Below are 12927 nucleotides of genomic sequence, written 5' to 3' on the forward strand. Positions count from 1 at the left end.
TTTTCGACTTTTGGGCTTGGGCCTTTTATTTGTTTTTTGTTCTCCTGAGCTCCCTTTTTTGGGCTTTTAGAATGGATTGTAGTTTCATGGGCTTTGGGCCATTTTTAATATTAATCAATTTGGGGAAAAAAAAAAGTTAGAGTTTAGGATCATTTTCTAAAATATTAAGATCCTTTTTTTAGACCACATGTATATTTTTTTAAGCTGCACAAGGTCCAGCATAAGACTGAGACGGGCAGAGACATAGAATAGGATGGTACATACATGATCGCCACATGTGACCTAGCTACATCATGTTAATCTATCTGAAAATCTATTCCATATAAATTTTGTAAAATATAAACATAAATCTATCAGTGTTAGAAGGACCGTGGGTGCTGTAAAATGACATAAGTAAAATAAATTTGAACTTCTGGTTACAACTTACACGTACGGTTTCCACCTAATTTATTGACACGAAAAACATTTAAAGTGTTGGGAATGCTCGGAATATTTAAATTATAGTAGCATCTTAAAAGATAGAATATTTTTGTCAATTCTAATTTAAAGATTAATTGGTGATGAGAAGTTCGAAAAGAACAGGCTTTATGGAAAATGGAGCATTGGAAATACAAAAGAAGAAATTCTCCAACCGCAAACAATCTTTTTACATCGTCGAGGAACAGTAAAGAAGTGAAAAACCATAGATAACACATAAAAAAAATAAGCAATAAATCAGAACTTATAATGGTGCTTCTAAAAAGAACTTCTCTTGTGATCTTTCTTGGACTTCGAGAATCCTAACCCTAATCTCTCTCTCCACCAACCACTCGACCCTTTTGATTTGGTTCTAGGTGAATCATCGTCTTCTTCGTTGAGTTCTTCTCTCAAAGTTGGCATTCTCTTCGTCGTGTTGACTTCTTCCTTGAGAGGTAGGATCATGCCATCGCAAAAGATTTCATCTGCTGTGGTCATGGAGCAGTTCTTGATACCGAACTCAAAATCATCTGACGACACTGGTGCCTCCTTGTACTTGATTATTTCGTTCTTGGTCGCTGCGAAACCGCTGGAGAATGAGATTCTTGGCTCTGCATATCCACCTTGCTGATGATGTAGCTTCATGTTGGAACACTCCATTTTTATCTTCTCTCTTTATCTTTATTTGGTACGTTACTGTATTTGATGCACTCTGTATTGGTAAAAGGTGTGTATTTATATGAAACATCTTAGATTCATATAACTTGTTTTTTAGTGCAACATGATAGGGATTAATAATATCTTATTATCGTGTATGATGTCACATACACAAAGGGACGAATGTGTTGTCTCTTGGAGACTTGGAGTTTAAAGATCTAAGATTAGATTCTTAATTGATTTTAGTTATCTTCAATAGTAACTTATAACCCATTTTAGGATCAACGGCGGGGAAAAGTTAATGCAAATAGTCTCTTGATACATAAGAAGGGCCATATATGATCACCAAACCAATACTATTTCTATGTAATTGTTGGAAGATGAAACCCTAGATTAACGCAAAGGGATGTTTTAAGCACATGTACGTTTTAATTTTATGCACATGCATTCTCAAAAAAAAAATCTCATGCCAAACTCAGTTATTTTATGCTTCTTATAGAAATGTGGATAAAATATAAATACTCTGTTGGCTTTCAAAGGTCTCCGAAGGTTGCACAAAAATTATTTGCTGAGAACATATAACGAATATTCTTATAGATTAATACTGCAGTATAAATTACAAATGTTAGTATTTGTAAATAACAATATTTTCAAAACTATGTTTGTTTAGAGTTAAAAAAAAATCAGTGATCTTTAGAATAAGTATGTGAGTGTTTAGTTTTAAAGAAAGAGCTGAACAAAAATAGTAATTCTCAGAAAAATGGCTACTAATTTTTAGTAATGATATCTATAGATCATTTTTAAAATAATTTAGCCGATAAAAATGAGTAGAAAACTAGTAAAAAAATGAGTCGGTAGTCTATATAAAATTGGTCATCTTATCTCATGTCATTTTTAATGTATTTTTTGAAATTATGTTTAACGACTCTATTTTTGTAACGACTCTATTTATCCTGCTTATTTTGGTAGTACATTATATTTCTGGTGGAGTTAGCCATTTCTAGTCAAATGCTTAGTTACTCGTTTTCAAAAAGTATTTAGCTCACTTTAGAGTTTACATCGAATTTGACTACATAAGTTTGACATTGTTTTCATTGTGGTTTCGAAACCAATGTTTGACTTTGACACGAACTTTTGATTTTAACAATGTTTTTTTCACTTTGCTTTTATACCTCAATTTTAAGCGATGGTTTACACATTTTTTTGGAAGTCATAAAAAAGTAACTATGCATTTGACTAGAAATGGCTAACTCCACGATCATAAAAAATAAACGGGAGTCATGGTAATTAACATTTTTTTGGTAAACTCAGAGTAATTAACATCTAATTAATATTTTAGTAATACACATCTCAAAAAGATCCGTACATGTGAAAATGATAGCTGGTATCGGCTAGTTGCAGTGTTGCACAGAGTAATTACTAATATGAGCCCCCACGCAACTCGGTTTCCGACACGTTAACATTAATTACACACAAACACACACTTCCCTGTTTAATCCTCTCCTCACTCCACCAGGCACCAACCAAGAAAACTCATGCAGAAAGAAAAGAATATAAGTACCATGAGTTTATGATGAACCGTACATTTCTTGTTGTACTTATTTATCAAGTACAATATTTTCCTATCTCGACATAAGTAAGACCTCCTATAAGTCTATAACTCTTAAAAGTGATAACGTATATAGCTGGAAAGAAAAAGCATAATTTTATTATTTTTATTTTTTTATGCTGGAAAGAAAAAGCATAATTAACTAACTATATATAGAAAAACGTAATACTTATATCTAAGTATCTGCTCTTTTATAATTTTAATCTTATCTGACGTCTACTTGTGTATAGAGTTATGTATAGATGAGCGTGTGTCTCACCTATGGATGGTCTCCCATACAGTGAACCAAAGTTGTATCTTGCAGTTGTAGTTCACAAAATCTGAGAACGTTTTTGTCTACTTGCGATTTTTAATTTATGCAACAAACCGCATTATTATAAAGTACAAAAAAACAGAGGCTCGACGTACAAGGGCAGATCTTGGATTTAACTTGTTCTTGTGTCTTATTTTAAAGTAAATAGAAAAGAAGAAGGTTCGGAGAACCTCTTTTGCTGCTTCGACGTTGGTTTCGTGCACTAAATCCAGCAGCGTAAGTTTAAGTAAATGTCGGTGTGTTCTTCTACAAAGCAAGTGATGATATGGCTCATGGTTTGCTGGATGGACAATTACAATCTGAAAATATCCAGCTTAATTTTGGGGAATATATATTTTTATTTAAAAGAGAAATTAATCTGGAATAATCTTTTTATATTTCCCGTACTTAAAATCTTAGTATCCTCTGTCACAAGATATTTGGGGATCGATAATGTACTTGCAAATTCAATGCTTTTTGCTAAATAAGGATATTTAATGTTTTGAAAGCGTTGTGTACAATTTATATGAAATGTCTTTATATTGTTGGTTTGGTCGTTTGGACTGTACTTGTTGATGTTTTTTTTTTTCCTTTTACTTAATGAGGTTGTTTTTAAGGTATTGAGTTTGACTTAATCTTCGTATATTTGATAATATATGTATCATGCATGTATACAAGGGCGAAGCTAGGTATAAATTTGATTGGTGCATAAGCTATATAAACTGAATCAGTGGGTGCAGTAACAAGAGTTTCTAATACCTTTCTTATATTTTACCGTACAAAATAATGAAAAATGAAAACTAGTGGATTCGTAGGCACCCATTGTATTGGCGGTAGCTTCACCCCTGTATGTATAGTGTATTGTGAATATGTTGCTTTGGTACCATACTACCATATAGACTTGGATGGTTATTAGTGCATTTGCATAGTTGTTAACAGCATATGAACAACACTTTAACATTTTTGGGATCGCGTCAAACCTCATACGTATCCTAAATTCCTAATGATAAGAGTATATATTGATATTTTCTCAGTGTTTACATTTGCTTGGATGCATCTCTTCATAGCTAATTTGTAACTTATAACTTTCCTGTGTTTTTGTATTGAGTATATATAGTTTTTCGGCATGTCAATAATAAAGCATATTGGAGCTCCTTTGGCTGAGTGGATAGAGCGTCTGTAAGCAGAAAGTCAAAGGTTCGACCCCCTTCCTGGTGCGTTTTCTTTTATGTTAATAATTTTTGTGAAAAGAAAGATGTTCTTATGAGGTGAGGAGGGTTTATCTTGAATAGACTTTTGACTTGCCCAATATTCCGGCGTTGTAAAACTTAATCTCTCCCTGCTTCAGGCCACCGACTTTGACTTGTTTCCATTTTCACATTCCAAAACCACCTTGTTTCTTGATCTTTTTAAAAAGATATGTGTGTAATCAGAATTGTTAGCAAATCAGGCCCATATACTAACTAAGGTATTGCACCCTATATCTTGGTAACAACAACAGTTAAAAACCTTTTTCTTTGCATTGCATCCTATGTTTTATAGAAATAAATAATTTATGACATTGGTTCGTTCAGCATTACAAGATAACTAGCCAAGAATTGGGAATCTCCTCTCTGGAAGATGCCATTGTTTGCTGGATCGCTGCTCGCTGATGCTTTGTAAAAGAAGAGATCTTTCTCTGTTTCTCACAAAAAAAAAATAGTTTCCGCCGTTAATTTGACACTTTGTTTATTGATTCTTTGCATCCTTCTTACTTCAGAGTTCAGACCAAATATGAGTTTCTTTAACATAGAGTTTACAAAAAAAAACACAAAATCGAGAGTACTAATTACATGTCCTTTGCCCAGTACAGTCAAACGACTATACATGACAGAACAACCTGAGAATCTTGCCCAGTTTGAACAAGCAGGGCCGGTCCTCCTCTGCAAAGCCTAATGAAACATTAGTTTCAGCCTCTAAATTAGCCAGTGTCACACTCCTCTTGCACTTAACAATAAAAAACAAAGCCAACAAGAAAGAGCAAGTGAAACATATCACTGAAACATATCAGCAATAGTGTTTCCTGAATCCGAAGAATCTCCATTCCCGAAGTCCATCATCATCATCATCTTCAAATATTCATCCATGTCACACTCTCCTCCTCCACGCCACTGCTCTGCTTCACCAGAGTCCACTGCGCTAACACTCGCACTCACACTCACACTTGCACTAGTGTCAGCTGCAACAGGAGAAGAAGTGTAGTCCATAAACGGGAAGTTGAGTTTAGCCCGTGGCCCACGGAACCCAATAGCGGCTCGATCGTAGGCCCTAGCCGCATCCTCAGCGGTTTCGAAAGTGCCAAGCCAGACACGTGTCGCTCTCTTGGGATCTCTGATCTCAGCTGCAAACTTTCCCCAAGGTCTCTGCCTCACTCCTCTGTATCCATTCTTCTTGTTCCTCCTCTTTCTGATCTTCCCGCCTTCCGCTTTCTTCGCCTTAGCAGAGCTCTCTCTTCCACTACTAGTACTTGTAACCCCATCTTCTTCTACTACTACGACATGTTGTCTCATTTCAATTCTCTGATTTGGCGCGAAAAAGTAATCGCAGCCCAGACAACCATCGATTCTACAAACTTGACAAGTGTTATAATCTGACCGAGGCATTATCACCGTACTGTCGCTGGAGAGACCTTGATACGGCTTCGTGTCGCTTTCCCCTGAGCCTGAGATGACGTGTTGCAAGGCGGAGACTATGACTGACAGTTCTTGCTCCGGAGACAACTGCTCTTGATACGGATACCGAGTCCGGGTCTGGGTATCTGAAGCTCCGATGAATCCGGGTCTAGTGTAAGGATATTGCATGCCCGATTAAAATTCGAATTTGGATTTAAAAAAATTAGATTTGGTTCTGTGTTTTCTGTTGTGTCTGAGGAAACTGAAAGTGGATGGAAGCTCTCTTATATATACGGTTCCGTGTTTTCACTTGCCAACTGGCACACTCTTCAGACACGGGGTCGTTTTGTGTTCTGTCTTTTTTTTGGAAACACGTGCGTTATTTTCTCGAATGTTTTTTTTTAATAAAGGATTTTTTTTCTCGAATGTTTTGCCATTGAAAAATACTAAATTTTTTAATTTTTGGGTTAGGTTTGATTAAATGACAGTGATAATGACATTTCATTAAACATAAAGTATTTAATCATTAATTATCACGTGTGACGATTTTCACGAACCACTTTTTTTTTTTTTGCTAAAATATTTTCTATTAGAACCACTTTTTGTGATTTATGATTTAATTATCATTAAATTATTACAGGGCTTATGTACGTTTTCAAATTGTTTACATTAAAAATTAAACATGTTTAGTGAACTAGGTATCTAAGGTACGTAATTGATTGGCTTAGAATAAATCACGTGCTCTTATTAACTTTTATTATTTCGCCTGCGCTATTATCTTCGCATGTATCCATTATAGATATCAACTTGTCTTTGTAGATGACTAGATCCATCGTCTCAAACCTCACTTGCAAATCTATCTTTTTGTCTTTTTATACTTTAAAGAACTCTGGTACGTCGAATCAATCCAACAACAATTCTTTTTCAAATTATGTCAAAAGACATGTGTAACATTACAATAACATGGCGGTTACACAAATGGCAAATTTGAGACTGTGAAAAATTATACAAAGAACGCATGTTCATCTCATTAGCACATATATAAACTTTTTTTTGAACAACCAAAAACATTTCATAGAAGAAAGCTACCGAAGTAGGACATAGTTTGCATGATACAAAGCATATTTAGCCAGCTGCAGCAGAGTTTAAATTTCTAAGAACATAAGAGAAAAAAAAAACAGATGAAAAAGATGAAGATAAATTCTCGATATCCAAATTGATTCCGTAGAGTTCCACCTGATGTTGCTTTACTCAAATTTCTGTTTTGGGGACTATTTTTATCAAACTGCTTTTATAAACTTTGATAATTCATTTTTTCTTTGAAAATATTTTATGAATAGTTCAAAACAGAAATTATTCCATATCCCACCAAAGAGAACACAATTAGGTCTAAAGTTCAAACAGAAAAAAACAGAAATATGATTACAAAGGTCTAAAAACGCCTAATGAGATGAAACATTAAATTATTGTAGTAAAGATATGGGTGTTATTTCACTAATTGTTGATTTTTACCATAGTTATATTGACTAAAGTATGGTATTATACAATTTAGAAGATCGTGAAGTTCGCATCTCAAAAAAATTGTGTTAAAAGACTCACCAAATTATTATCTAAAATAATATATAAATTGTATTAACTATCTACTTAATTTTCAATTAGCTTTAAGTCAACAATTTATAGAACTTAACATTTGATATCGTTTTTTAGAGTTTGCATTGTCTTTAAGATGTACACATTAACACCACTCTTTGGCATCTCTCTTACTTCAAACCATGGTTGTAGATTCATTTCCGTCTTACTTTTCAATTAGTATAAATTAATGATGAGTTTTAAAAGGATTTTTACATAAATATATGAAACTGACATTGCAAAAAATATTATTTGAAAATTGTAGGAAAATTACATTGAAAAGAATTACGTTAGTAAGTTACAATTCATCATTAATTTATCACATGAGCATTAAATCCAAGTTAAAGAAGATAAAGGCTATATGAGAAATTCAACTAACATGAGACAAAATGACATTTTCGATAATATTCTTCTTATAGTTAAATAAGAAAAATAAAGATGGATCAAAAGAAATGGGGGAGAAAATGAGTTTAAAGGTAATGAATGAAAGCGCGAATATGTCACCTCCGAAAGACCCGTGGGTCAAAAGACCCGTGATCGTCTCCTCTCTTGGGGTCTTCAGGTTAGCCATCTCTGTCTTCTCTGTAATGTCACCTCCGAAACCAGAAACCATCTCTACATGGATTGCCCCTATAGCTATGATCTTTGGTCTCGCTTGGCTACTAAGTGTCAGCTTCAACCTCTTCGCAACTGGTCCGATCTCCTAAACCAGATGATTGCTCTACCGCCGCCGAAACAGAACAAGCTACTCTCCCTCTTGGCTTGGAAAGCGACGATGTACTGGCTATGGCGAGAACGGAATCAACGACTGCATGCTAACACGTTTCGATCGGTGGACTCTCTCATCAAGACCATTGATCTCCAGATTAGAAACCAAATTCAAAGTTTCAGAGAATCAAACCCTTCCCTTTCATCAAAGATGCTTCAATTATGGTTTTCTCACTCAATTTGATTGGTTTTGGAACGGTCGTCGTCGTTCTTCTTCCTGAGTTCTTACGAAAGCTCCCTCTCTCTCAAATTGACTTTCAACTGGGCTTCATCCCTCTACTCATATGGGCTTCTAACTTTCATTTTGGGGTTTCAGTTATGGTTCTTTTTAATTGGGATGTTTAACTGGGCTGGGCCCTATTAACCTTGTCTCTGATGTCTGTAAACTTTTTCTTTTCTTTTCAGTTTTATTAATGAAAGCCTTGTTACAAAAAAAAAAAAAAAAAAAAGAATGAAAGCGCGAATATCTCACTGTTTCTCACTATTCTCAGATATTACAATGATTTTTTTTTTCGTTTTTGGGGTCAAATATTTCAATGATTTAGAAGTTGAAGTGTATATATATACATCGTGATGCTAAAACTGGCATCTGGATTCAGTAAGCTCTTACCTCACTTTTATAACTGTGTTGACCCTTTCTCGACGCTGATCCACCACGTCTTCGCGTTCCAGACTCCCTTCACGCTGACCTTTGATTATTTATGTTCTCTTCCGGGTCTTTGACTTGGTCTCTAGCCAATTATATACAAACACATAGATTGACTCTTCTGAATGTCATAGGGGTATAAAGTACTTTATTTTATAAAGGAATATGAACAAATTTTATTTTATATTAGTATACTTTTTTCATCTATAAAAATTATTTATGGAGAATTTTTATTGTTAAGGAAATATGTAGGAAAACTACTTCAAAACATAGAATACTATCATGTCCACTTTTCTTGATATAGTATTAATTCTAAAAAATATTGGTTTAACATATGTTTTTATTTGATGTGATCCAATTTGATAACTTCTTATACTTCATTTGTTGATATGCGTAATGTTGTGTCTCAGTGCATATATAATACATATACTAGATTTTGACCCGCGCTTTGAAGCGCGGGTTTTTGGATTATAAAGAAAAACCACAATTTGATATGAATTATCATTTTGAGATTGTTCTACATTATTACGTTACAGAGTCGTATTATATCAAAGAAGGATATTTATTTAGATTTAATTAGCTTATTTGAGATTCTCAATGTATATTTTTATGTAAATTTTTATTAGGCATATATACTCTATCCGAACCCAAAAATTTGAACCAAAACTGATCCAAAAATACATATTTAGTTTGGTCAATTTCTAAAACAAAGTACTTATTGGATATACTTTTGAACCCGCGAGTCTCGGTTAGGTCCGAGTTTTATCTGAGACTCGATCGGCTAAAAAAAGTATCCAATTGTTTTGTGTATATTAGGCATATATGGATATTTAAGATTGGTATTATGGATATTTTTAAGTTAAAAGGTGATGCTATCAAAATTTACTTATATATTTCAGGTATTCAAGTAAAATTTTGGATATTTTCTGTTTTTTAGTTCATATTTTGGGTAAAGTTTTGGGTTATATAAACTATTTGAACTTTTTAGAGTTTTGTTTGAGTTTTCAAAAAATTTCATGTTTCAGGTATTTTTGTGTTTTTGGTTATTTCAAATCTTTTCGGGTTTTAAATATTCAAATCGGTCAGACTCGTCATGTAACCAAAAATTACAATTATTTGAATTACGAATCTGAACTGATCCGGAACCAACCCAAATCCAAACTTAAATATTCAAATATCTAGTTGGTTTAAATGTCTAAGATATAAAAGGAATAGATCCAACTCGGCCCGAAGACCCAAATATTAAACTTTACTCTTTCTCATTATATTTGGTGTGTATTTTATAATATTTTTATTTGTTGAGTTGATAAGACTTAAGATTTATTTAGCATATTTTTTAATTTAGTATTGCAGCCCCAAATATATAATCTAATAACATAATATGAAACCTTCTACATTGATATAATTTGTTTTGTTAATAGTGTTGATATTGGTATAGCACGTTAGTTAATGGTAGATGTTATAAGTTGTAGATCCTATAAAGGTCAATTACGTTTGGTATTATATGTAGATAAAAAAGTGGATCCAAAAAAATATTAGAATTAAAAGGGAGATTTTTTTTTTGGGCAATTAAAAGGGAGATTTCAATATATTTCTAAATGATGGAAAATATTATTTGGTTGCTATATAATAGGAGTTCAATTATAATATCTAGTTATATATAATAGGTTGGACTAAAAATGAAAGGGTGCAACAACCTTATTTAAGTAGATTTTTTTCATAATGATTCTCTTTTAATAGTATAGATATTATATTTTTTTTAAATGCCACTAAGTAAATAGTAAAAATGCAATTGATTATACAGTTTTGATGTATTTAAAATTATCTAGAATATAAAACATTTATATTATGAAATAACAAAAAATTCATAAACATCTTACATATTAAAACGGAGAAAGTATAATAATAACTAAACTTTGAGATTTAACATCCTCAGTAAACTTTAGTTGTTACTTATGCTCACATTTTACCCTAGAATTCTGTAGCCACAAGGTTATCGCATCATAGTTTCTTCTGTCCAGGTGCCTAAGCCAAAGTAATATAAACATTGACAGCATATGATGTCTACAATCATTCAAAATTTTAGGAACTTTGTTTATGGAAAATTTTCTTTAGTGTACTGTATTTTAATGTATAAAACATTTTTAAACAAGTATGTGATTAAGAGACTTCAGACTGCAGACTCTAATACTTGTAAAATCCTGTACTTATTAATAGAGAAACATTTTAATAAATAACTTTAATTTTGTAGTTTATTCATAAGTTTGTCATTTTTGCTGATATGTCATCACCACATCTTTTTTCAGTTCATCATTATAATCATCCTCTAATTACTAGATATTACATAAAGAGTCATTTAGGTGAATATACAAATCATGTTTCATGTAATGTTTTATAACATTTATAATGTAAAAATAGTTTTATCAAAGCGCATGTGTTATCTTAGTTTAATTTTATAAAAAAAAACAAAAATAAGAACAAGAAGTAAAAGCACTAGCCAAGTAGCCATCAAAGGCAGAAACGCACGTTGAGCACGTGCATGATGATTAAAACACGTTTTTGAGCTGACCAACGTTTTCCTTCATTTCTCGCCGCGTCATTACCTTTTTCACTTTATCTTCTCTCATTAGGTTCTATGGGTTGGGTTAGTAGTACTACTAAACACTGATATACCTTCAATATTTTAACTGATAACGGTCAATCACCAACCAACTCTTTATCCTTTTACTTTTTTTCTAATGTTTATTTTCATTTCCAATATAATCATTCATCTATTCTAATTTATTAACTATAAATAAGTATCTCAGCAACTTGAATGCTTGAACAGTCAATCTTATTATGTAAACTCGAATCTTCATAATTACTTCTCTTTAACTACAATCTTCCATGTACAAGCTCTACTCACTCTCCTGGTTGGTTGCCTTGTGCCTGTTTCTTTGCTTGGAAAAACTTTTTTTTTTTTTTTTTGGAACAAGGGCGCCTAACAACTCTTTTTTTTTTGCCAAATATTAGAATATCATATTAGTAAATGAGAAGGGGTTGTAAAATATAAACAAGAGAAATACTCTCAGATAGCTGTAAATTTTTTTTTTGTCACAAATATAATCCCTAAAGATTAAAATGACCAAAATATTTCATTAAAAAGGTAAATATAAATTTACATTCATAAGGTTAACTACTCTAGACCTTAACGTTTAGAGTTAAAAAGTGAATTTTTGGGGGGTGGGGTTTAAAAGTTAAAAAAATATTTTAAATAATAGTTTTAGAAAGCATTTCGAATTTCAAAAAGTAATTTTTAAAAAAAGTATAAAAAAAAACTTATAAAAAGTTTGAATTTGAAAACATATAATTCAATTTTTTTACTTTTTTTTTTATTTATATATATAAAGCAATGGGTAATAAGATCTTTTGACTCTTTAATGAAACCTATTTTGGTGATTTTTTGGGGACATTTGCTAAAACCAACCCAAATATTCAAGTCAAATGTAAAAGTGTACCCCACTTTCAGTCAAATGCAAAACCAACCTAAAGGAGTAGTGAAAGTACTATTTCACCCTTATGACCAAACAAAAAAACATAAATGTATTTTACGTTTCTATCCTTTAGAAGTCTACACGTAATAAAAGAAGTCTACATATATATATAGACTTCCTACGAAGTCTACTTTATAGACTTGTTTTGTAGTCTACACTCTAATTTGGTCTACTAATTTAATTTTGAAAATGTATAAAAATAATTATTGTGATATTTTTAATTAATCATCAATATAATGGATAATATGAAGTAAATAAATTAAAATTTCATATAATCGAACAATTTTGAAGAATATATACTAATTTGGTTATCATGTGCTAGACTATGTTCATAGTTTAGAAACAAAAGGTTCTAACATGTTATGTCTTTTAGTAGTTGATTTCATAGGGTTAGATTTTAGATTTTGTTTTTTTTTTGTTTTATTAACTTAAATCTGCATATTAATGTTTAGTAGTTTATATTTTGTATAAATGAGACTTTTTGATTATCAAGCAAAACATTTAGGGTTTGATATTTGTGGTTTAGGGTTTCGTAGACCTACAATAAAGTCTATTTATCTGAAGACGTCTTTTTCAGTCTATATTTTTCAATTTGTTTTACAAAAAATCATTATATTTAAACTAAGTTAAGTTCCTTAAGAATAAAAAAGTGAAATCATATACTATAACTATTAAAAAATAAAGAA

At 31.9% G+C, this 12927-nt stretch overlaps 2 protein-coding genes across 2 annotated transcripts; both read right to left on the minus strand.

Moving 5' to 3' along the window:
• Positions 1-459: 459 nt before the first annotated feature.
• Positions 460-2780, minus strand: BNAA08G11210D. The gene has a single exon (XM_048738846.1). The coding sequence runs from the start codon at positions 1114-1116 to the stop codon at positions 736-738; it is 381 nt and encodes a 126-aa protein (XP_048594803.1). The 5' UTR covers positions 1117-2780; the 3' UTR covers positions 460-735.
• Positions 2781-4716: 1936 nt separating this feature from the next.
• Positions 4717-5931, minus strand: LOC106361033 (ethylene-responsive transcription factor ERF109). The gene has a single exon (XM_013800729.3). It carries the CDS (start codon positions 5852-5854, stop codon positions 5048-5050), a length of 807 nt encoding a protein of 268 aa, XP_013656183.2. The 5' UTR covers positions 5855-5931; the 3' UTR covers positions 4717-5047.
• Positions 5932-12927: the final 6996 nt, after the last annotated feature.

This window comes from Brassica napus, chromosome A8, assembly GCF_020379485.1.
Source record: "Brassica napus cultivar Da-Ae chromosome A8, Da-Ae, whole genome shotgun sequence".
NCBI lineage: Eukaryota > Viridiplantae > Streptophyta > Magnoliopsida > Brassicales > Brassicaceae > Brassica > Brassica napus.